This window comes from Oryza glaberrima, chromosome 12, assembly GCF_000147395.1.
Source record: "Oryza glaberrima chromosome 12, OglaRS2, whole genome shotgun sequence".
In the NCBI taxonomy this organism is placed as follows: Eukaryota; Viridiplantae; Streptophyta; class Magnoliopsida; order Poales; family Poaceae; genus Oryza; species Oryza glaberrima.
The window spans coordinates 2,295,901-2,321,701 of NC_068337.1; the positions used below are offsets into that span (position 1 = coordinate 2,295,901).

Below are 25,801 nucleotides of genomic sequence, written 5' to 3' on the forward strand. Positions count from 1 at the left end.
GTACAAGTAATACTTTTAACCATTTTTTTTTCCGTAGTGCTTTGGCAAACGGCAACGGCACGAGTATAGTGAGCCAAAATAATTTTCATTTAACTTTCACCGTGTAAATCACTGTTTAGACTGCAGTACAGGACAGCACATTCAAGTGTAAAACCCGCGACTTGTAGATTGGAAACTTCAAAAGTTGGTATAGGAGAGAGACGAAGTTGTAGGAGCTAATCACAATCATGTCAGCTGCTTTCCGTGATTTTTTCTGTAATGGCTGTGGAGCATGAAATTTACTTGTATTGACTAGTAGCTGCATGCTCTTTCCAATTTGATCTGCGGAACCATGGCAGGATTGTACTCGAGAGTTGGCATTACAAGGCAATTTTTTTATTGGTATGAAATGTGTAAAGGATCAAGCAAGTGATCATGTGCTTTTGAGACAATACTACTGCATATTCCTTGAAATGCTCGAGTTTAGTACATGGTGGGTGACCGTGGGATCAACCATCGATTGTCCCTTGTCAGACTCAGATGAACACTTTGATGGACGTCAAGTAGCATTACGAAAAATCCATGAAAAATAGGTCGCATCGACCTTTAAAAGGTTTCAGTACCAAAATTCATTATTCCATTTGCCCATCTAAGTGATACGATACAGAAATACTGCGCAAATTTAATTTCCTTAACTAAATCATAATGGTTTCAAGCTGTAAGGCAAATCCTATGAATACACCATAGGAAAAACTGCTCATTTGAAGCTATAGGATTATACATAGCCAAGAAGCAACGTTTTTGGCCTAGTCAAAATCTGGCAAAACATGCCATAGTATCATCGACGACGAGCACAAGCTGCTTGTCTAATCGTCCAGCTCAATGATCTTCACAACCGAGGAATCTCCCACCTTCTGGCAGACAACAACGCGATCATGCGACTTTATCACACCAGAAACTTTACCGTGGTCAAGAGCAACCTTCAAAACGGATTCATTTGTAGCGTTGGTTGATTCAGCCTGAAAGACGAAGTGAAAGATGGTTACAAAATTTGCACCCGAGAATAATAGCACTTAATAAGCTGGCTTATTGCGCCTAAATGGTCTCTACAAATCAGCTTATCAAGTTCAAGAATATTTCAGTTAACAATGCAGGAAGCATACCAGTTGTTTTTACGTTTATCATATATGAACTGTTAATAATTGTGGAACATGATGCAAGCAAGAAAGCTATCATGTTAAAATTTGACGCTTCTATCTACTAAGCTTTGTTATATTGTAATGTATTAGAAATCTGAAAAAGCCCCCATGACAAGGCCAAGCCTTTCAATTGCAAGAAAATAAATCCACCAAGTATGTTTTGCATGAATATTTTTGCAATTTCTGTAGTCAACAAAGAAGCCAAACTTACTGGATGCCTCGGATCAGCAAGCATCGGAAAGAGGCCTCTAACTATGAGCGATTGTCTTGCCTGCAGAACAAGGATACAAGAAATATGAGCTACAACAGCTAAGCGTTAACCAAACAAGACAAGCTAAACATCTGTATAGAAAGTTAGGAACAGATCATGGACATAGTAGAAAAAGAAAGGCTGATCACGTACTTCAAATGCGCCAGTGAAACTCCACCTCAGTTGATTTGTTTTTAGACGAGGAATGACAACAGATAGAACAGGCATGGTTGGCCTATACTTGGCAATTAGCCTGCAGATAGTACAGATGCCAGATTAGAGATGATATTAGTTTTCCATTAAGATACAAACTTATCTTATATTCAGTCTTTCTACCTTGCAGCACGTCCAGATGATGTGAAGCAAATTATGACAGACGCCTTCACTTTAATAGCAGCTCGCACCTAGAAAATAGTGAAGGAACCAGTTCAGACTAAAAAGAAAATACTTGCCTCATAGACTTAAATCAATGGAATATGAGAAAATGTGTTCCGTGTGAACAGCATTAAATGAAGTCTGAAACATGAAAAGAACCAAAGAACACACCGCAGAGGAAGCAATAGACTCCAAGTGGGTCATGGGCTCCCCCACATGTTTCACAGTTCTCTTGAAGTATAAATCTTGGTTGAAGACCTTCTCAGCCTGCAAAACAATGGATGTCATATGCCATTAACTTGATGATGCTAACAAACTAATACAGAGCGAAAATTGGGCAGAAATGATTTTGCCTTATACATGTTAAACATTGTAAATAAAAACATATTTAGGAAGAAAATTCACCTCAGCACAAATTTTACCCACTATTGAAATAGTCTCAACTGGGTATAAACCACGCAGAGTCTCAGCACCAAGGAGAATGGCATCACTCCCTAAACAATAGAAGTATGTTAAACTATCAGAAGGCAATTGAAAATTTAACATTACCAATAGCTCAAACAACTCACCGTCAAGCACTGCATTTGCCACATCCGTAGCCTCTGCACGAGTAGGCCTGAGGTTGTCAGTCATACTGTCTACAACACGAGTAACAACAGCAGGCTTTCCAGCCATGTTGCACTTGTGCAGAGCAGACTTTTGAAATAAAAACACCTACAGTATGAGCAGCAAAGGTCAAAGAGCAAAATAAATAAAGTATAACTAAACCATAGACAAGTATTGCACCATAATTTGAGAAAACTACAATTCTTGATAATAAGGTACTAAGTGTAGCGGATGTACAATTAAGCAGTGCCTTCTGATGTGCTCGACGTAAGCTAGAAATACTAACCTTTTCAGGTGGAAGATCAATTCCAAGGTTTCCTCTTGACAGGATGATACCATCAGCTTCTTGGAGGATTTCATCAAAATTATTCAACCCCTGCAAAAATAGATAGGGGGTTGATAGGCTGTACAACAAACAGAAGCTGGCTCAGAGATGTTAAAAGTGCATGTTGTAAATACCTCCACATTCTCGATTTTTGCAAAAATCTGGGTCTGGCTAAGGTCACCTAACTTTGAGAGGAATTCACGTGCCTGTATTGAAACGAAAGATGTCAGCACTGTTTAGAACTTCCTTTTCAAGTACCAAATGAAAACATACAGGAGATCACATATTTGGATATAGCAATGCCATGTTTTCGATGAATGGTTACTTCCAAGGACAAAACACCGGGAACGTTGAGAAAAAAATGTATTACCTGTCGCACATCTTCTACATGTCTTGTATAAGAAAGAGAGAGGAAGTCAATCTTGTTTGGGGCACCCCATTTTCTGATAACCTGAAAGCAGTACATGCTCATAAGCATTTAAGGCATCGGACAGATTTTGAGTAAGGTGCTCCAAAAGGAAAAATATATAACATTTTACTTAATTCCATAAAGGACAGATTTTGAGTAAGGTGCTCCAAAAGGAAAAATATATAACATTTTACCTAATTCCATAAAGGAAGACATCAAATACAAATACATAAGGAGATACATATCACTATTCTGAAATGAGTTCCTTACCTCCTTGTCCTCATCAGATAGGGTAGGTAAGTCGATGTGAATCTGCGAGCAATGCAATGTGAAGAGCGACCCAGCCAGAGTTGCTGTGTTTTTTATCACACAGACCACATCATCTCCTTTAATTTGAGAAACCTAAACCAGACAAATTAGAGTTTTGGTATCGGAAAATGTGGGCACAAAGCAAATCCTACTGACAATGACATAAGAAAAAAAAATGCAGAACGCTAAGCGCAGTATGCCGAATATATTTACCTCTAACCAAACTGAAGTAGTCTCACTGCCTGTGAACAAGTATTGCCCAACAAATATTGTGTCACCTGGCTTCACAGCCTGCAAACAAAACAATAAGTCATTTTTTATATATCAAACAGAGCATATGCTGGAAATCGCAGTGACAAAATAGCAAGTTCCATAAAAGAAGGACCTATCTATTTGCAACCATTCATACACAGCATAATAAGATTTTGCATAAATAGCACTGAAAGGTACTCCTACCTATGCGCTTGCAACCATTCATGCACAGCGTAATAAGATTTCGGAAAAAAAATAGCACTGAAAGGGAGTATTACCTTAGCAAGCCCAGCGAAGTTAATTGGCAGCACTTGTGAGGAGGCCTCCTGCCCCTGGTCAGGGGTGAGAATAACAGTGCCGTTCTCCTCGAGGGAGATGGAGGCTTCGCTCTTGTTCACCACCTGCAACTCTGGGCCGACCGTGTCAAGCATGACCTGCCAATGCCAATGGAGTAGAGTACCCAAAATGTCAGTATGCAAAAACAGCAAAAGCAAACACTAAGAGACCATGACCGTGAATGAATCAAATCGAATCGAATTGCAGTAAATCTGAAGGCGGTGAGGGGGGCTCACCGCGCAGAGCTTCTTGGTGGACTTGATGGCGACCTTGAGGTTCTCAAGGGTTTCCTGGTGGTACTCGGCGTCTCCCCACGAGAAATCAAATCGGGCCACTGCAATTCGCACCACACAACACCAACACCAACACCAACACCAACACAAGAAGATTAAGAACAGCTCGATCGAGCAGGAGATGGCGAAGCAAGCAGATTGGTTACCCGACATGCCGGCCTTGAGGCAGGAGGAGATGGTGTCGACGGAGCGCGACTTTGGCCCCAGCGTCCCCACGATCTTGGTCATCGCCGGGAAGAAGCTCTGTGCATTTTTTTTTTCCCCGCAGATCAATCGAATTTAGGGTTCATCAACAAAAAAAAAAAACCAAACAAATCTGAAGCGAAATCAAAGCATTCGAGCAACTTACGGGCTTGGATGGCTCCAGGATGGATGCCATCCTGATGGGCTCCTCCAGCAGCAGATTCGTCGAATGCATCTTGCCCTTCTTCGCTTCGCTCCTCCTCGGATCAGATCGAGAAAAAAAATAAATAAATAACCTAACGGCGGCGGTGGCGGCTGTTCTTCTTCCTCTCCAAGCAATCAAGAGAGAATGGCCTTCTCTCTCTTTAAATCCTCTTCTCTAATTACAGCGACTCCGCCCTTTAAACGTGGCGCCTCCAAGAAAAGGGAAATCTCGAAGAAAGGGTTAAGCAGTGATAAAACGAGCTGCGAATAAACGGTGGATGGTGACGCGCCGCGCCGCACGCGGGTTTGGACCCGCCGCTGGGTTAGCTCTGGACCGTACGATGCGCCGCGATGGATGGATGGATGGGTGGGTGGTGGTGGGCCGAGCCGCCGAGACTGGTCCGGCCCATCAAAACCGTCTGGTGCCAGCGTGGCGGGCCGTGTTCCGATGCATCGGTCAAACTCTTTCCGCTTTTCTTCTACGCTTCCAATGGACATGGTCTTCGTGGTCTCGTGGGGACCACTGATCGGTCTCTACAGTGTCTACATGTGTTTTTGTTTTTTTTTCTTTTTTCGTAAGGAATTTTGTTTACGTTTACCTAACGATGTCAACTTAGTTGTCGGCTCATTTTTTTTCTTTTTCGTCCTGGACTACCATTTTCATACAAGATGCTTCTGTTTGACCGGATTGTTCTGTTTCCAATAGACTACTTTTAGTCTTCTAGAACAGATACGAATTTGTATTTGGCTTAGCAGTTGGCATTAGCAAACCTATATGTCATTGTTTTATGAGGCAGGATTGCTGGTCATTTTTGCTACTGGTATTGATTAATCAGGGTAGCTCAATCGTTCTTTCGGAAAGCATCTGTCTTATGTTCTCAACTCACCCCTTCCGTTTCGTGCGCATATTTTTCAAACTATTAAATAGTATGTTTTGTAAAAACAATTATAACAAAATTGTTTTAAAAAACATATTAATTCTTTTTAATCATGCGTTACTCTATCACACCACTTTGCGTGTAGAGGGATGATTCCCAACCCCCTCAAGAAGAACACAGGCTAACTAATAGAATAATAATGCAAATGCTAATTTTCAACCGAAATAGTACTATAGTCTACAGTCATCGTCTGGCGTGAGCATGCCATGAACTTCACACCCCAAAATGTTGTACAACATCCGCAATCCGCTTCAAAGAAAAAAAAAAGAACAAAATGATGATGTGATAGTAGTAGAAGATTGCCCATATTCTCATTTTTATAGCATTTTAGTATGTCACTAAACGACATTCGCTAATAGAAACAAAGAAACAACCGTACCGACTACTTCCTCCATCCGAAAATAAGTAAGTATTTTTAGCATATATCAAGTCAAATATTTATAACTGTGACTATTAATAGCAAAAAAAAAATAAAAAAATCAATCATGTAATTGATGGTAATTTATCATTAAACAAACTATAACAATATACAACTCTTTTTATTTAAAACATTTTACTTTTTATTTAAAATATTTTACTTTTATATAGATATTATTGGCCAAACTAGTATCTTGAAGACTGTGTCAAAGTTAAAAATAGAGTAGTAGGACAAACGCAAACAGAGTATAGCAGCAACTGCCAGCGTTCTCCAGGAGCATGCATTCGACATCATAATCCAAAATTATCTTACAAGAACACAAGCACCATCTTCCAAGCACAGGCACATCGACAATTCGACATTTCAGCAGAAGTGAAAAGCAGCTCAAGATAATACCAGCTGCAGTAGCAATTTCAGACTTCAGAATGCCAAGATCGAGCAGAGCATCATTTCAGAAATCAGAAAAAATGCAGCAGGCAGAGTTGTTCAGAATTCAGAAAAGAAGATCAATGAGGAGGATGATGATGAGCTAGCAGCTGAGACGACCATCTCCGTCGTCAGTGGTAATGCCGATCGACGGCGACATGGTGGAGATGTCCCTGTCCTCCTCCGGGAACGGCGACTGATCCACCGGGATGCTCTCGATCATCCGCACCACGTCGGCCATGGACGGCCTCTGCTCCGGCTGCGGCGTGACGCACGCCAGCGCGACGTGCAGCATCGCCACCATCTCCTCCTCGATGTCCTTGTACCGGAGCAGCTCCACGTCGAACACCTCCGCCGTCCACTCCTCCCGCACCACCGATCGCACCCACTCCGGCAGGCTCACCGCCGTCGAGCACCTCTTGTCTTTCCTCTGCGCGTCCGCGGCGGCGGCGTCGGCGGCGACGACCGGCGACGGCTGCGGGTACTGCGCCGGCACCTTCCCGGTGAGCGCCTCGAGGACGAGCACGCCGAAGCTGTACACGTCGGCCTCCTGCGACAGCCGCTTGTTGTCCTCCTGCTCCGGCGCGATGTAGCCTCCGAGGCGGGCAATGGCGTGCGCCGGGCTGAGGAGGAGCGCCAGGCCGAAGTCGGCGACGCAGGCGACGCCGTTCTTGTCGAGCAGGACGTTGGTGGACTTGACGTTGCCGTGGGGGATCGCCGACGTGCGGTACTCCCGGTGGACGCATGCCAGCCCGCGCGCCGCGCCGAGGAGAAGCCTCACCCTCGTCGTCCAGTCCAACGGCGACTCCCCCGACATCCGGTGCCCTGACAAACACAATCAATGGCGAGATCGAGCTCATCGTGCCACTCTCATGGCGATTCACAGCTAGGAGGAGGAGACATCAGACATGGATGTGTACCGTGGAGGCGGTCATGGAGGTTGCCATTGGGGAGGTAGTCGTAGATGAGGAGCTTCTCCTGCTTGGCGTAGTAGAAGGCTCGGAGGGGGACGAGGTTTGGGTGGCGGAGGCGGCCGATGAGGTCCATGTAGCGGTGGAACTCGTCGCGGGCGCATGGGTTGGCGTCGCGCAGCCGCTTGACGGCGACCATGCGGCCGTCGCTGAGGACGGCGCGGTACACGGTGCCCAGGCTGCCGCGGCCGACCATCTCCGCCGACGCGCGGAGAAGCTCCTCCAGCGCGAACCTGCTCCTCCTCCCGTGAGGCTGGTGCGGCGCCGCCGTCCAGCCGCCGCCGGTTGCCCTCCTGCCGGCGCTGCTGTCGCTGCCGCCTCCGTCGTCGTCGTCGTCGTCCTCGCCGCCGTCCACCCCGAAGAACACCAGCTTGCTGCGCGCGCCGTCGCTGTCTCCGCCGTCGTCGCTGCGCATGCCGGCGCTGCCTGGCCGGCCTGGCTGCACGCCCTTGCCGTGGCCGAACATCCCGCCGTCGTCGTCATCCTCCAGGCCGACGCGGCCGCCTCGTTTCCTCTTCTTGGGTGGCTCGCCGCCGCTCTCGCCGCCGGTGCTGCAGCAGCAGTACGCCACGAGCAGCGACAGCATGGCGAACAGGAAGAGAGCATTGCCGACGACGATGCCGGCAATGGCGCCGGTGCTCAACCCCCCCTTGCCGGGTCCGTCGCGCGACTCCGGTGTGGCCAACGCCGGCGAGGACGAAGCAACCGACGACGACGACGCCGCCGGGTTCGATGGCACCACGGACTGCGGCGACGACGGGACGGAGGGTGACGTCGGGGCTGGCTCGCGCGGCATGAAAGAGCACGCCGGCAGCGGCGGCGCCAGCCCGCAGAGGCCGGCATTGCCGGCGAACGAGGCGAGGCCGAACTTGGCGCGCATGGCGTCGGGCACCCTGCCGGAGAGCTGGTTGTTGGAGGCGTTGAACTCGGCGAGGCGCGGGAGGGCGGCGGTGACGTCCGGGAGCAAGCCGGTGAGGAGGTTGTCCTGGAGCTTGAGCGTGAGGAGGCCGGTGAGGTTGGCGAGCGCGGCCACCGGGATGGCCCCGCGCAGGCTGTTGTCGGCGAGGTCGAGGCGGAGGAGGCGGAGGAGCCGCGCGATGGCGTCCGGGATGGCGCCGGAGATGTCGTTGTGGGAGAGGTAGAGCAGCTTGAGGTTGGGGACGCCGAGGAGGAGCGTGTCGAGCGTGCCGTTGAGGCGGTTCCCGCGGAGGTCGAGCGCCCGGAGCTCGCCGAGGTGGGAGAGCGGGTCGAGCGGCCCACGCAGGTCGAGCGACGGCAGCGACAGCGACGTCACGCGGCGGCCGTCGCCGGAGCAGCCGACGCCGATCCACCCGCCGGCGCAGGCGTTCGAGGTGCTCCAGTTCGCCGCCAGGATGCCGTGCGCGTCGGCGCCGTTCCGGAAGATGGTGAGCGCGTCGGTGTCGCTCGGCTTCACCTCCGGCTCCGGCTGTGGCACCGCCGCCGCCGCCGCCACCGGCATTGCCAAGCTCGATGCAACCGCCATGATCGCCAAGAACTCCAAAGAACGCAACAACAGCAGCATCGCCATTGTCACCACTGTGCAGCTAGCTGCGAGCACAAGAGCACAGATGATTCTTTTAGCTAGAAAGATTCAAGATTGGCATGGAGGAAAGGGATCACTCAATCACAGGCTCACAGCCATGATCTCTGCTACTGGTACGACCCCCATCGATCTGCATTGGGTGAAGAGAAGCATCGTGTGCTTTCCTTTCTTTCACTTTTGATTTTTGAATTTTTTGATCGATTTTTGAAGCGAGGATAGAACGGTTTTATTGTTGCTTCGGTAAGTGTGAGATGAGGAGTGGTCGCGAGAGCTGTGGCGCCAGTGTCAGATTGACAGTACTGGATGCTTCCACTTTTCACTTTTGCTCTGTTCTTGTCTGCTCCTAGGCCCCTACCAATGCAGATGCAGGCCAAACTGTTCACCAGTTCACCTACACAAGCCATCTCGAGCTGGTTTGGTTGGAGGCCTAAATTAGGCTTACTAATATTTGGCAATTTCAATAGTGTTTAGTGTCTATTTGGTTTGAAGCCAAATTTTGGTATGACTAAGAAAATATGCCATTTCAATAGCGAACTTAGGCTATTTTGGCTTCAATCCAAACACAAATTTGCCTTACCAAAATTAGTCATGCCAAAACTTACCAAAAATTGGTATTGACAAAATTTGATAAGAACTATTTAGGCCACAAACCAAACCAACCCCTCATCTCACAGCAATGTCAAAAGCTATTTCCCCTCCAAAACTAATTGTGTTTTACTCCCCTAAAATTGACCTTGAAAAAACTGTACAATTATTAAGCTCACATACTCTATTTGTCAGATAAATGGACCTGCACTTTACAGTGGCTGGCTAAACTGCGTCAGGCAGCTGCAACCTGGAAAAAGGCAAGCTGGTCCATGGTTTGGCAAATGATGCGGTGATGGTGATGGTAATAGTAGTAGTGATCTTACCGCAAGAAGAGGAGGAAGAAGAAGAGAAGCAGGGCCAAATCCTTGTCCTCTTTGGCAGCGTGACAACAAAAAGCTTGGACGAGGCATCATGTCGCGCCTTTGCCTTTCTCTTTCTTTACCTCTTCTTTTCACGCTAGCCCCCCTTCTCTCCCGCAGTTAGCGCAAGTTTGGACAGAGCAGCACCGCAGTTTAATAAAGTAGCCTCCACAAAATGTTGTTCAGACTTCCTAATTCCAGCATATTAAATCCTGGGAAGATAAACACGAATGGTTAAGTGAAACTGGTAGCAGGCTCTATCAAGTCTCAAGTAAAGCAATGCTAAAACAGAACATCAGCTAGATGTTCATCCAGTCTAGCAACAAAGTACACAATGTTGCAGCAGAAGTTTTGAGGTTGGTCGTTGTTACTTAAACAGATGTCATTAGTTCCAAAAGGGAATTGCAAATAAGCTTTCCTTCTGCTTTGACGATTGTGTTAAATGGTTATCAAAGTTTTGTTCCAAAGCAAGGGCACAGTTGCAAAGGAAAAAAAAAAACAAATAAAGAGATACAAACACAGAGTAGGAGCATGAGGGGGATCATAGAAATTACTGCAACTTTGTTATCAGCCAGTAGTTTAACTCATCTCATCATCACAACTTTGCTTCTTTCAGTTTCATTGTCCATCCTGCTTTTTTAGGTTACATTATCAAGTATCCTGCACCAAGAAAAACATCAATGCCCATCAGTAGCTCAAAGAACTTAGTCAAAGTTGAGTCCAAAGAAAAGGCAGCAAAAGAACCTTGAGCAGTTGAGATCACAAAAGACGAAATTTTCATGAGCTCACATCTAATCGTGCTAAAACTAAGACTGGCTGCAGAAAACTTCCAATTGCTTTTTGGGCATTCATCCAATTCATTGTACAATTAAATTCAAAAGGTAAAAAAGAAAAATCAATCGTAGCATTGCACCCTGCGCAGTCTAAGTTGTATGGGAGAACATGATGGTAAAAGTATGCCAGCAATCATGAAGTTCACTATAATCAAAGTACAAAAATAAAGTGATAAATCAGCAATGTAAAAGAACATGCCCAAGTGGAGATGGAAGTAGGCCGGCCCGGTGAGAAAAACAAAGGATTGCAGTAGGCAGAAATACGCAGGAACACATCAACAATGTGTATCTATGCAAATAGTCAGTGGGGCTGTCTTATGTTAGTATGTTCTGCACTAAAATCCACTTTAAATCTTAGCCTGGGTATGAACGGGCTACTAAGCTAAGGAAATCAGTGACTTTAAAAGATAAAATGAATTCATATGTGATCAAGATTGTTTTGAAGCAAATATCTTCTATACTCTCGTATAGAGTGCATTTTTCTGTTGTTACAATTAGGATTTACAAAGCTAAAAAAATATTGCTTTCATGATGAAGTTTTGGTTCTTCAATAAGCTGAAATCCTAAGTATACCTTGCACGCAAAAACAGAAGACTAACATTTAACCTTTCAAGAAACCTTTCATTCCAATCAAATCTTTCATACCCTACTGACTGTAGCATCTCTACCACCATATTAAGGATGTGTTTAGTTCACGTCAAAATTGGAAGTTTGGTTGAAATTGGAATGATGTGACGGAAAAGTTGGAAGTTTGTGTGTGTAGAAAAGTTTTGATGTGATGGAAAAGTTGGAAGTTTGAAGAAAAAGTTGGGAACTAAACCAGCCCTAAGATATAAAGCAATAGGTAGTGTTGGCTTTAGATTTTAGAATGCTTGACAGTTCATTCTTTTTGCTGGGCTGGCGATGCGTTCGTTGGCCGAAGTTTGTCAAGAGAAAAACGGTTGACAAATTTTCCAATGAGTTCAAATAGTTGCCTCGAGAATACTTTGTTCCGGTTTACCATCAGTGCCCAGCAAAGAGCTCTGCTTGCGCAAGAGCTCCTCCTTGTTGTGCGCTTTGACCTTCTCCATCCAGCTCTCTAGCAGTCCAGCTTATAGCTTGTTCTTTCATCTGTACATCATGTCATCATCATATCTCATTTGCAAAATGGGATGGAGTATAAATTTGAAACAAAGTATGATGAAATAGGAGAACACATGTACCAACTCAATCATCAAAGAAACACATAGCGCAGGTCAGGTAAGCGTAAGATTTCCACTCAGGCAATTCAACAAACAAGTCATGTGCGAGGGGTGAACAATGTACCAGGGCCTTGCCCCGTGTACTGCTGGGACTCCAGTGGGGCGCAGGGGTTGAAGTCGCGCAGCCGCTTCATCACGGCGACCAACCATGTGACCGTCGTCTCCAAGCACGGCGCGAGGCGCGGTCCCAGGCAAGGTTGCCCCCCTGCCGTCTGCCGGCCATCTCCGCTGACCACTCTACAGTGGAGGGAAGAAACGGCAGTGGCAGGTGCAATCGGCTGCTGGTGGGTGGGTAGAGTAGGACACATGGCTGGCCGGCGGGGATCATCGGCGGCGAGGCGGAAGAACGTCGTCGGAGTCGGATGGGCACGCCGTCGCTGAAGGCGTCGCGGGGGGGGGGGGGGGGGGGGGGGGGGGACTCTAGAGCAGTATCAAGGGCTTTTATGCTATAATCCTGACCAATGAGGATGTTAACGGTTAAAATAAGGGATATTTATGCAAATATCTGGACTGAAAAGGGGGCTTCTTAGAAAAGATCAGGACCTATATGTTGCTAGAGTTAATATCAGGGGTTTTTGTGAAAAACTCCGAGATTGGGTAGGCCTACATAAACAGATAAGAGGCAACATATCCTATGCACACAGGCCCTCACGTATACACACGTGCACAGCAACTAAAAAATGTCACCAAAAAATCTAGAAAAAAAATCATACACATACTTTCAATTGTATTACACCTAGGGTTAAAATCTTAACGTCAAATTCATTATATTTTAGCCGTAACAAAAAAAACAAAAAATCTGACAGTTTTAAGGTTGCAATTTTGTCAGAATTTTATCTTTTTTGTTATTCTCTATGTAGAATGAATTTGAAGATGCGACTTTGCACGTAGATGTAATACTATTGAAAGTACATGTATGAATTTTCCTAGAATTTTTTGTGATAATTTTTAGTTGGTGTACACGGTGTGTACACGCGAGGGCCTATGTGCATAGGATACGCTCCCCAGATAAAAGGCCCATATATTTGCGGGCCAATGTACCAGTCTTTCTCGTATGTTAGTGGGCCGGTTTGATTCCAAATTAAACTATGGGACGGTGTACCGTCTCAACGGTATAGTTTATAATTTATACTTACCAACCACTCACCGATTCTTTTTCTCTCTGAAAGCGTGTCGTGTGTTGTCCTTTCACATGGAGGCTGCCGACTAGTGATGACTGACGAGAGGTCTCTTTTCTCCTACAGTACAAAATAGCTATGAAATACTCTAATACAGCACTACTTCTACACCTCTTTAGGTCCATATGGGTCTGACACCTGGTTCAACTAGTAAAGTTAGAATTAAGCACTAGAGTTAGTAGCATGAGCCTAAACAAAGTATGTCAGCGGCACGTGAGCAAGTTTGGCTGTACTTTCTGGCCTAGCTATGCATGGTCTATCTTTTTATTTGATTGTTAAATAGAAGTATATAACCCATAAATATTAGAATTAGTGCTATCACATCTGAAGTCTCGTACCATCACACCCTATATTTGGTATCAGATCCTCTACTAATATTTATCAACCCGATATCTAGGTATTGGATCCGGTACTCATAGGTATCAAACCCGACCTAGGTATCGAATCCGGTACTTATAGGTATCAGACCTAATACCTAGGTATTAGACTTGGTATTAATAGGTATCATACTCGGTACCTGGGTATCCGACCCAGTATGTACAGGTATCGGAACTGATACTCATAGGTATAAGATCAGATACCCGATACCCGGGTATCCGATCCGATACTCATAGGTATCATGCGTGATACCGGATCCGATACTCATAAGTATCAAACCTAACCTAGGTATCGAATCCGGTACTCATAGGTATCAAACCCGATACTTAGGTATCAGACTTGGTATTCATAAGTATCATACTCGGTACCTGGGTATCCAACCCAGTACATACAGGTATCGGAACTGATACTCATAGGTATAAGATCAGATACCCGATACCCGGGTATCCGATCCGATACTCATAGGTATCATGCGCGATACCGGATCCAATACTCATAAGTATCAAACCTGACCTAGGTATCGAATCCGGTACTCATAGGTATCAGACCCAATACTTAGGTATCAGACTTGGTATTCATAAGTATCATACTCGGTACCTAGGTATTCAACCCGTTACGCATAGGTATTGGAACAAATACTCATAGGTATGAGATCAGATACCCGATACCCGGGTATCCAATCTGGTACTCATAGGTATCAGACGCGATACCTAGTTATCGGATCCGGTACTTATAGGTATCAGGCCGGATAACTCAGCATCAGATCTTGTATTTATAGGTTTCATACCTGGTACCTAGGTATTCGACCCAATACCTGGATATCAGATATGATAATCTAGCATCTATATATCACATACTAGAGTTTCTAAGATGTGGTATAACCAAGAGCCCAACATGACATATCTAATTAGAATAATCCATTGTATCCATGTATAATCTTGGTAATTATTTGTCCGGTCTAATCCGTGCATGGTATAGGACACAACAAATAGATGCAACCCATCTTAGACACATAGCTAGGCTACTAGGCTCCGCCATAATAAGTACCCTACATAGCTAGGGTACAGGTCTACTAGTAGCTATCTGGGTTACCCTGATACGGCTGCATAGTCACGTATCCGTATCGGATACGGCAACGGATACGGATACGTATCGGATACGCTCCGATACGTATCCCACATATTTGCGATTTCCAAAAAAATAAATAAATCACGATACGCCAGTGATACGCCACGACCTTCCTCCGTCTTCGCTCGCATCAGGGATGCGCCGCCTCACGAGCTCCCAACCTGATGGTTGATGCCTTTCGTGCGTGCCCGGCGTTGCCGCCGGACGCCGGCTGCAGCCGCGCGCGTTGCTACCGTGCGCGGGGCCACAACGTCCCCTACGTGAGACGGCAGAGCCGCCGCCGCCAGCCTGGTAGTGGCGCACCTCTTTCGCCGCCAACCTTGAGGCAAGAACTGTTGCCGGCTTGCCGCGTGACTGCGTGAGGCACTTCCTCCGACGCCGGCCGCCGGGCATAGCGGTGGCCAGTGGCAGGCTGGCAGCATTGAAGCACGGAGCAACTTTTTCTTTCTTTGCTTGACTGCCTGGCCGGGTAATCCATTATCTTCAAAAGTTTCATGCTTGAATCTGTTGTGCCTTTCTTGTTTTCCTTAGGACAAAGTACTATCCTTTTTGTTAGATACAAGTGCTAGTGCATCTAGCAATCCTAGAGGTTACTGGTTAGTGCGGCTGCTAATGTTGATGCAAAGTCATCAAGAAATATATATGATTGAACTATTAATATGTGGTTTTTGGGATCTTAATCGCTTGTTAATTTGAATTGCTTATAGAAGAGAAAATTGCAGAATATTGATATGGAATCTGCTACACTGATACTAGTATTATATCGCTATTTCTTTATAAAAGTTCCTTGATTTTTTTGTATTTTTAATATATATATATATATATATATATATATATATATATATATTATATATATATATAAGCGTATCGACGTATCCGTATCCCCGTATCTAGGTAACGTTCGTAGCTATTACAGGGATTTGGCATGCACAACAAGCTAGTAGTACCTTCGGTTTTATTTACTAGCTAGGCTAGTATCAAAGGCATGACTTAGGCATGCTGGGTACTAGCTAGCTGTCAGGAAAAAGACTATACACTGATATACACAGCAAACCTGCATGATGATAATCCTAGCAGCACGCGACATACTCGGGAGAAGCCGGCACGCGGGGCCGCGGCATGAGGGATAAGTGGTATACCGTTCAACGGTATACCGTTGTGTAGTCTTTCTCTATCATTGTTATCAATGATAACGATCCATATTCCGAGCTTAGTCTTTCAAGTTACAAACACGTAGCCGCTCAGAAATAGATTTATTCTCGGTTGTTGTTAGCATGATTTTAAAACTAATAAACGGTGTGTTTATATATATATTTTTTAGTTTATAATAATTAAAACTCAATTAATCGTATGCTAATGTCTTTCTCGTTTTGCTTGCTGTGACTTCATCTTCTTCTTGATCAATCTCAAACACAACCAGCATATTTGTTGATATTTCCTACTATCTCCAACCTAAAATATAACAATTTGGTATTGGATGAGACATCCAGTTCTATGTTATTATATTTTGGAATGTAAGGAGTAGAAGATTACGCCGGAGGACCAAATAACTTCTCCTATCATTAGCTGCTACCTGTTCTAATTATATCTCCTTGGTTCTCCATCCATGACATGGGATACGATATACGAGTTCACTTGTAGTAGAGCAGTAGAAGAAGCCATCAGCTGGGGCGGGACTTTCTCTATCCCTCTCGCGAAACTCTGAGATCCATCGAGAGTTTTTCCTCTTTCTTCTTGACCCCTTTTCCTCCTCCGATCCGGTGGTTCGCCGCTGATGAGGGTAGGGAGAGGGGTTGGCCTCCTTACCCTTAGGCGATAGGATGGTCGGATATATTCCGTGTAGGGTTTATTCCGTTTTCCTTTTGTGTGTAGTCCAAGGGATTCACCGGCGTCGAGCTCCCTTGTTCCGGTGGTCCTCTATGGAAGGTGCTGCTGAAGATCTCCTTAGTTGTTGCCTGCTTTTGGGTGGCTTCCAGGTTTGCTCTCACGTTGTTCGCTGCTTGAAGGGCAATAAGTCTGCTTCTCCGGCAAGCAGGTTGGTGTTTCTGTTGAAGGTGATGCCAGCCATTCTAACCAACTCCGGCAAAGTTGCTACTAATGTGGTGAGCCATTTCATTGCTGTCGACGTTCTTCAATGTGCGACTGTATTCTTCCTATTCTTTTTGTCGTGCGTCAACTTCCGCCTTGTGTGGTGAAAGCCCCGTATGGTTTTACGGCTTGGAGCTCTATTTTACAGTCTCCCTTGCTTTCGCCGTCGTTGTTGATGTCGGTTTCGTTGTCCTGGTCACCAGATTAGAGGAAGAAGCAGCGCAAGGACCAGATCGCTTTTTTTTTTCTTATCTTTGGAAGTCCTTTGCTTTTTTCTAGGCCCTTTTGCATTTTTCTATCTTTTAGGAGTTCTTTTGCAATATGTGCTGTATGTTTACCAGCCCGTATGCTTGTGGGCATACTTGTCAGCTTCTCTTTTTTGGGCTTGCTCTCCTCTTACTCTATGGAAGTTTTATCAACTCATCATATAACGTGCTATTAGTCTTAAATAAAATCATGAGTTCTAAAAAAAAAAGAGTGCAATTGTTGATTGTGTGGAGAGCTTTTCGATTGTAATTCCGACGTGCCGGAAGTCGGAACACAGCTGTAGTCTCACGCCAATTGTCCGTGGATGATACTTTCTTGTTTGTCACCGGCCGAAAACAAGGTGCTAGCCTAACTATGAGCAGGGTTCACTCTATTGATTCAGGGGTTTCTATTGGGGGTCACCGAAATCCCGAAATTTCGGAAATTTCGGTCCGAAATTTCCGAAATTTTGAACAAAATTTAGTTGAATTTGAACAAATATTATCCAAATTCATGAAAAAATTGAAAAATTCAAAAATTTCGGCCCAATTAATATCGTATCGGGGGTCACCGAAATGACCGAAATTTCTGAAATTTCGGTCCAAAATTTCCAACCCTGACTATGAGACGACGAGGTAGGAGATCACCTCAGCATTGTTGTATTTTCCTAGTGCATCCCAATCCAACAATTTACATGGCCAAAGTTGCCATAAGGTTTGGGTTTTATGAGGCTCGTAAAATCTGAGGTGAAGTTGTGCACACATGTGTGTATATGTATCCCTAATTGGATTCATGCCACTACAAATATACCAAATTAGAAAAATACCACCACTATTCGCGATATCGGCTGGGTGCCACTGGAATTTTGGGAAATTAGATCCATGCCACTCCTTCGTGTTTTCCATCCACTCCCTGTCCACAGTGCCAACTTCGTCGACGCCTTCTCTTTCCCGTGCATGGCCGCCACCGCTGCTCCACTCGACGGAGATGATCAGCGGCAGGGAAGGGTGTTGCTACCTAGGGAGCTCGTCTCTGCCGTGGACGTCTACCATAGGGGCGCGGTCGTCGTCTCCCGTGTCGTCAAGACCTCCATATGTGTTGACAGAAAACATGAGGCCTGAGAGATCTGCTTAACTCCAGTGCAGGTCCAAAGCTCGCCTTCGAATGTATGAGCGTGCCAATTGATTTGATCCTGTAATCAACAAGAAATAGAGACAAAGAATTCGTGGTTAAATCTATAAATGATAGCCGATCGGCTAGGTGCCAATGACATATCATTTATCTTTGAGCCGATGTCATATATGAATCGATCGGCGGTTATAAATAGACAGTAAGGAACTAAATCTATTCGATCGGCTGTAGATATTAACGATATATAGTTCTTATATTAATATATACTTAAATCAAGTGATTGGCATAGATCGGTCACTATGCCGAGACAGTATAAATCACTTAGATCGAAATATATATTAATAACAGGATTATATATGCTTATAGCATAGCCGATCAGATAGATCTAGCATGTATCGGCTAATACTCCGATACTACTCTACATAAAGATATCAAAACAAGTATAATATACCAAACAAAAGCTTAATATACTTAAATGCAGTAAGATCTTGACATAAAGGGCGGATTTAACATGTCACTGAGGCACATAGATCGAATATGGTTAAATCAGATAAGATCGGCTGAAACTCCGATACTACCCTAATCGGCAACCAGAGGACATGCTAGAGATTGATATTCTAAGCACGACTTAATAGATCAAACTCAACTGATGCAACATTAAGTATGAAAAGAAGAACAATATCTAGACAATCAAGCCGCTGGATGTTTCATAAAGTGGTAGATATTTTATATAATCTAGGACAACGTCGCTATTTAACCTAATCGGCTGCCTTCTATTAACAGATGTCAGCCGATTGTAGGTTAGATGACGATATTGCTAAAGATTATGTAAGATATATAATAACTCGACGAATTATATAGGCAAGATTAGAGTGTCATAAAGATGGAAGCACTAATCTCGAGAACACAAGTCGTCATAACAAGTTTTACCTCTTGTTGAAGATCGAAACCGATGCAGCTCAACCCGAAAGCAAGAACTCGTCGAAAACAAAACTAAAGCAAAAAGGTGGCGATGCGCCGAAATTGTATTGAACGTGTGCGTTAAAAATTACATAGGGCTCAGGGTCTATTTATACCCGAGAATTACAAGATATGTCCATACCGGACACGACTACTATCTCTAACAAACTCTAAGATACCATAAGTCTTTGCGGTAGACTTTTGCCCAAACATATCTCTAAGGAAGTTACATAAAATATCCTAATTAATAGATACAATTGCCTTCTCAGGACTCTATCCATGTGCGGCAATCATCTTGAAGCACCTCAATTCAACCCGATGTCATACACCAAATTATACTGTCGGAATCGGCTGCATCGGCTTACCTAATCCGACTTAGACCCATCCTATCCTAATCGTAGCCGATCTGGACTTCAGTCGATTCTTGCTCTGTTCTCGAATCAATCTCCGCCTTCGACTCCACCTCGATCTAGTCTCCTCTTCCGATGCTGATATTACCAAATTTGGTCGTTAACAATATGTCGTCCTCGTGGTTCCTCACCTCACACTTCACTGTCGATGCGTGCATTCTTCTCCAACGTGGCCACCATCCTCATCATCTTCGCCCGCGTCTCCCTCCTCGCCTTCTACCTCCACGCCGCCGCACGGTGCCTCATCCGCTGCCTCGCTCGTTGGTGCGACTCCGGGGAGTGGGCGCAACCACAGCCACCCAGGCTGGCGTCCGACGACGACGCCAACACCGATAGGTCAGGGGCGGTCGGCGCGGCGTTCGGAGTCCCGATGGTCGGCAGGTGGGCCGAGGTGGAGTGTGCCATCTGCCTGTCAGAGCTGGCGGACGGCAGCGTGCTCCCGGCATGTGGGCACAGCTTCCACACCACCTACGTGGACGGAACCAAGAAGAGGAAGCAAAGAGGAAGTACGACGAGCTCATGAGGAGAAAGAGGGGCAGGAACTCCGCCATTGCCGAAACTCTTCTCGCCATTGGAGTTGGGAAATGGCACCGTCGCCAAGCTCCTTCGCCGCCGCATCGAGGCCGAGTGCCGGAGTTGGGAAATTAACAGGGAGTGGATGGAAAACCCAACGGAGTGGCACGGTTCCAATTTCCCCAAATTCAAGTGGCACTCAGCCGATATCGTGAATAGTAGTGACATTTTTCTAATTTGGTATATTTGTAGTGGCATGGATCCAATTAACCCTATCTTTAATTAGCTCTCTTCCCTCCTCTGTATTTTTGTTTTTTTAACAAATCAGCCAGCGTCAATTTCATTTATTAGAGCAGGATATCTTCGCTCCTCTCAATCAGCGGGTTAATTTCTATGACATGTTGGAGCATAACTCAGGGTTAATCCTTCATTCATCGCACAAGATACCAAGTGGTGAAGGGAGATACAGGTTCGTAGACTGGGAGAAGAATTAGACAGGGAAAAATAGCTAGGTTGGGATTCAGAGAAAAGGATTTTGGGAAGAGGAAGCATCCAGGGAGAAGGAGAGGCTCGTTCCTTGGTTCAGTTCATCGATGCCTTTTGCCATGTCTCCCTGTTCCTTTATACTCCCTCATTGTCCAAATGTTTAACGCCGTTGACTTTTTAAAACATGTTTGACCATTCGTCTTATTCAAAAACTTTTATGAAATATGTAAAACTATATGTATACATAAAAGTATATTTAACAATGAATCAAATTATAGAAAAAGAATTAATAATTACTTAAATTTTTTGAATAAGACGAATGTCGACGTTTGATGTCTCGACTACGGTATTTGAACAGTATGGGGATCGTTGGTGCTAGGATATACACGAGACTAAGGTAAAAGAGATGGAGACGAGGATTTTTATATAGGTTCGGACCCCTGAGCTGTCAGGTAATAACCCTACATCCTGTTGGCCGGAGCCGGAGTTGCTTTTATTCACCATAGTCACACTAGTACAATATGTGGGGTAGCCTATCTAACTGTTGTCGACATGTCGGTCTGAAGATCTGACTCGTAGTCAACAACAGGGTAGCCTTCCTCCTCGAATCCGTGCCCGGCGAGATAAGAGATAGCGCTTTCGTCTCTCCTGACGGTATCCGGAGACACCGTAGGGGAATAGCCATGCCTATCCCTGAAGTCGATATCCGGCGTCTTGTCTTGGAGTATGTTGGCTTGTATGTTGTGGCTTTTATGTCGATTGTGTTGGGTGTTGATTGTCTCGTCATGGTGGGTGTTGATTGTGTTGATCGTCTTATCATGGTTGTCCCCCTGTCCTCCTAGGGGGGCTTGTATTTATACCCATAGGTGTCCCCTTGTCCAAGTAGAACTAGGGAAACCAATATGGATACAATCCGAGTAGTCCTTGTCGTTTTCATGTAGAACTCTGGTTGTCTTTCCTTATCCGGAACTCCTCCTATATCCGCAGATTGTTTCCATATAGGACATGGTATGTGGTGGGTCCTGCCGAGATTTAGTCAACTACTATTAGGTATGTAGTATACATAACCCTGACAACGAACGGTCAAACATATTTAAAAAAGTCAACAGCGTCAAACATTTAGGGATGGAGGGAGTAGCAGGTTAACCTTCCAGCCTGGTGGGTCTTCATGGCCAGCCCACTTAGGGCCCAAGCCCGTGACAGTGTGATAATGTGAAAAGAGAAGGAAAATGATTTAGTTGTAGATTAATCATGCTAGGTTAAAAATAATAATGGAGGTGATGATGTAGCTTAATAGAAATATCATTTATTACACTTCTTGGGGGCCAATGACGTTGGCGTTAGGATTCAACCACCCATAGTGTGCCCATTCATCTAAAATTAATTGGAGGTTTCTACCGTCTTGAAAGGTAAATGCATTATTAGTGTTAACGGGGAGGTGTTATGTTATGCAATATTTCTAGAACAATGAGGTATGGAGAAACTTTCAATGACTTTAAAGTTTATTCAGTTCAATAAAATGGTCATTTTAGTTCTTTACTATCCAATTATATTTATTGGTATTATCAATAATTTCGTAGGGCATCAATATTGATTTGATAAAAGAATTGGCTTCAATTCAAAATTTAGCCAAACATTATTGAGTAGAGGATCAATTAGTAAGGCACATTTTGATAGCTATCCAGAATGGTCCGTACCTCACGATACATATCAACTCAGCTAATATAGTTTAGTTTTGCTATGATAATCCTAAAAGGAAGACTTTGTATCCTGATCTAACATTTTTTTTAGAATATGTCATTAGGAGGGGAGAGTTTCCCCACCAGTATTTCATTGATAAAAGGGTGCCTAGAAGTACAAGATCATTACAAGATCGTTACAGATTTAGAGAACGAAAGGAGGAAAAGAGGAGATCCTTCCAAGCTGAAACTACAAGTCTATTCTCGAAGTCGTTCAGCCCAGAGTAGCATCCTTATACACTTCACCAAAAGGCGATGTAATGATAGTGGTTGATTTCTGGAAACCACACCATGACGGTGGTTCTAGAGGTTCCAAAAGCAGAAAAGCAGAGAAGATAGAAACACATGATAATGCCTCTTTTGCTGCTGACTTCTGGGAGCTACTGAACATCCTGATCTAGCATGCCAAAGTAACCAGTGTTATCTGATAGTATGATCCCTCACCATGGTATGTAGTGGAGTGGTTTACAGCATGGTATGTATCTGTGAGATAATACTGATACACGAGCTTGGGTTGTCATCACTTTCACTATTCTTGCTTGTTTCCTAATGCATCCTAATCCTAATCCCTCCATGTCAATGCATGGACAGAGTTACCATGAGTTTTAGATTTTGCGCGGAGAGCATATGCTAGTATGCATCGCGTCTCTCTCTCTCTCTCTTACCTATCTTTGCTCCCCTTAATTGTCAACTCATTTCTACAAATGTTGAGGCGCATCTCCTTCTATTATTTGCCAACACCACTACTTATATATAATTAAAGACTAGAAAAATACCCGTGCGTTGCTACGGGAGGAAAAGACCGTGGAAGCGGGCGTTGTTCTATGGCAGAGTCCGCAATGTCAACGAAGGAGTAATCATGGCGAAGCTAGTGGAAGTAGTGTCCAGACACCTTGGTGGTTGATGGCACATCGCCGACGAAGCTTAGTGCGGCCGACTACAGCAAGACGGCGTCAGGAGCTCTTGCCGGCATGGCAAGGAAAAGCTTGCTGGCGGCAGCAAGATGACGACACACGGCTTGGGAGGGACAGAGCGGCACGGAATGAAACAATTCACGTCCTTGATGGCATGTTTTAAAAGTGTTGCGAATTGAGTGGCACATCCTGAAGGTGGTGCAGCAAATCGAATGGCATCTTCTAAAAATTCTCTCCTAAACCATTTGTAATATGTGATAGTAGAAATGCCGGCATGTTTGCCATGGAAAAAGATACAATTGCGTATGTAAATCGGGACATGTTTATATGTGTTTTTAAGTGAGACCGTCATAAATTTTAATATCGATTCTTCAGTTCCAACAAACATATTGTCATGGACGGATCACCCAAAAAATTCTGAGCCTAACACAAAAATATATGTATGTGAAAAGAAACTTTTGAAAAAAAGAAGAAAAAAAGCTTGTTTTTAATATATTATGATGCATATTTGATCCATTTATACTTTTAGCTTTCTTATATACAAGTTGGATCACCCATATAAAAGTTCGAGATACGTCATTGGTATTGTTAAATCTATTATTAATTAGTCATTTTCATTTTTAAGGAAGTATTGTTTCCAGTTTATTAATTACATTTGAGGTCAAATAGTAGTATTTTTTTACCTCAACAAATTGATTGAGAAATGAGAAAAATAAAAGGAAGAGAGGTCTGGTAGGGAAAAAAAAATAAAGAAAGAAAGCAGAGCACGAGAACAGATAAGTCATAAGTCCCCATTTTCACTTTCTCCTTCACTTTCCCCAAATTCACTTTCCCCAAACCCCAAATTCACTTTCCCCAAATTCACTTTCCCCAAATCCATCCGCTCTCATCCCGTGTCCTTTACTCCTGTCTAGCTGTCTCCCCCGATTCAACTCCCCACCACCGGCCACCTCTAGCATCGTTCTGCTTCTTCCCCGTCTGCTACCCCCTCCCCCCCCCCCCCCCCCCCCCCCCCCCCACACACACACAACAATCTTTGAGCTCCTTCCCTACCTGCTGCGCCCCATCTTCCTCTCGTGGCGGCATCCGGTTATGCATCTGGGCTGCAGCTCAGCTCAAGTAGTTGACGGGGGCGGAGTGGCCTCGGCAGCGGCGTGGAGTGGATTCGACGGTGATGATCTGCTTCCGAGCCAAGTCTGATGCCGTGCACGGCCGCCTCCTGGTTCTCTTCCGCACGCAGCCAAGGCCACGACAGCGAGCCTCGACCTTGCGTGGCCCACGAGAAGCAGGCGCAAGGCCGGTTCAGCGTGATGGCTAGGGTGCGTGCATGGTGGTGCTAATTCTGTGCTCGCATCACATGATGGCGGTGATTTGCCAAATTGGTAAGCCATCAATCTGATTTGCTTAGGGATTTACCCAGAAATTTGAGTTCTAAATTTGGGTATTTTTCGTTTTAGGGTTTTGAAATCATGCGACGTGCGGCCGAAGATAGAAACCGGTGAGACAATGATTCTGGTGGCTGGAGTTTTGCTTTATTTGGATTTGGGATCTAATTCGAGGAAAATTTGGAATTTAGGGTTTGTGCAAATTGGGTATTTTTCCTAGAACCAATTTTTGTATTTTTATATGTTGTATATATGCAAGTTGTCCTAGTGTAACACGAACCGGTTTAAATTTAGCCCAATTTATGTAAAATCCTGATCGGAACCGATTTGGTGCGGACTTAGGATTACTTTGACTTTTTTTCTCCGTGTCAAATTGAATCGGATCTCTGATTCTTTTGTGCATTGGCCAAAGTATGCGATGAACTCATACGGATACGGACACAATCAGGGACGACGTACGAAATTTGTGGCAAAAACATCTTAAACTTTTATAATAGGAAAAGATAAAGATGAAAGAGAGAGTTGTATGTTGAATTTAACGGTATTGTGTTCATGTGAAAAGTACATATTATAATAGACGTGCGGTTGATGTAATTAAAGGGACTGCACTTGTAAAAAGTTCATAGTAACGAATCATCAAGTAGCTGATGTGAAATAGTCCATTTGCCAAAAAGTTGAAATAGTCTCATGTCTACCGTAGGTAAGCTGTTAGAGAAACTTGTGGCCGAAAACATCTGAATTGCCTAGCTACACAAATACACAATTATACCTTGCAAAAGAAAGCACAATTAATTAGTCAACCCCATCATGCTTTAGTGGGTCGGGTTATCCGCTCGCGGATCATGCCAGAGACCCTTTTTTTTTTTTGTGTGTGTGTGTTGCTGCGGATAATGTCAAGCTCGATCCAACGATCATTAAGTTCTAAAAGATATGATGATAATCACAAAATTATTTATTTTGACAATGTTATGCCGGAGGACCAAAATATAGTTCACTTTCTAGTTTCTTCAACGTTAGCTGCTCTAGCTCTTATAGGTCTCTCACCAGTGACGAAGCTAAAAATTTCTTAAGACTAAGGTTAAACTAGGCTCAACTAATATTTTTCTTAATGCCCAAAATTTACATGTATGGTGAATTTAGAGAATTTAATTAATCATGATTTTGGAGGTAAGCCTAAGACTCAAGCC

General features: G+C 44.5%; 3 protein-coding genes and 1 long non-coding RNA gene across 5 annotated transcripts; 2 read left to right on the plus strand and 2 right to left on the minus strand.

Annotated features, from left to right (window-relative positions):
- Positions 1 to 543: 543 nt before the first annotated feature.
- Positions 544 to 4,959, minus strand: LOC127757842 (pyruvate kinase 2, cytosolic). The gene is made up of 16 exons (XM_052283425.1): positions 4,683 to 4,959; positions 4,480 to 4,576; positions 4,277 to 4,374; positions 3,983 to 4,138; positions 3,666 to 3,743; positions 3,414 to 3,545; positions 3,105 to 3,185; positions 2,869 to 2,940; positions 2,696 to 2,785; positions 2,373 to 2,517; positions 2,209 to 2,297; positions 1,975 to 2,070; positions 1,765 to 1,832; positions 1,582 to 1,681; positions 1,390 to 1,449; positions 544 to 998 (listed from the first exon to the last, which is right to left on the minus strand). Exons 1-16 carry the CDS (start codon positions 4,749 to 4,751, stop codon positions 846 to 848), a joined length of 1,584 nt encoding a protein of 527 aa, XP_052139385.1. The 5' UTR covers positions 4,752 to 4,959; the 3' UTR covers positions 544 to 845.
- Positions 4,960 to 6,293: 1,334 nt separating this feature from the next.
- On the minus strand, positions 6,294 to 12,440 carry LOC127757592 (leucine-rich repeat receptor-like protein kinase PXC1). 2 transcript variants are annotated; one of them, XM_052283137.1, is made up of 6 exons: positions 12,123 to 12,440; positions 11,818 to 11,927; positions 10,539 to 10,644; positions 9,949 to 10,196; positions 7,423 to 9,042; positions 6,294 to 7,327 (listed from the first exon to the last, which is right to left on the minus strand). In XM_052283137.1, the coding sequence occupies exons 5-6, from the start codon at positions 9,020 to 9,022 to the stop codon at positions 6,606 to 6,608; spliced, it is 2,322 nt and encodes a 773-aa protein (XP_052139097.1). In that variant the 5' UTR covers positions 9,023 to 9,042; positions 9,949 to 10,196; positions 10,539 to 10,644; positions 11,818 to 11,927; positions 12,123 to 12,440; the 3' UTR covers positions 6,294 to 6,605. The 2 variants fall into 2 exon arrangements, with proteins under 2 accessions (XP_052139097.1, XP_052139095.1); XM_052283135.1 differs by lacking the exons at positions 9,949 to 10,196; positions 10,539 to 10,644; positions 11,818 to 11,927; positions 12,123 to 12,440 and adding an exon at positions 9,131 to 9,706.
- A 7,285-nt stretch (positions 12,441 to 19,725) lies between these two features.
- Positions 19,726 to 20,100, plus strand: LOC127757353 (RING-H2 finger protein ATL79-like). Its single transcript, XM_052282858.1, has one exon. The coding sequence runs from the start codon at positions 19,726 to 19,728 to the stop codon at positions 20,098 to 20,100; it is 375 nt and encodes a 124-aa protein (XP_052138818.1).
- A 3,958-nt stretch (positions 20,101 to 24,058) lies between these two features.
- On the plus strand, positions 24,059 to 24,972 carry LOC127757615 (uncharacterized). Its single transcript, XR_008013500.1, has 2 exons — positions 24,059 to 24,611; positions 24,687 to 24,972. It is a non-coding gene; the product is annotated as an uncharacterized LOC127757615 (long non-coding RNA).
- Positions 24,973 to 25,801: the final 829 nt, after the last annotated feature.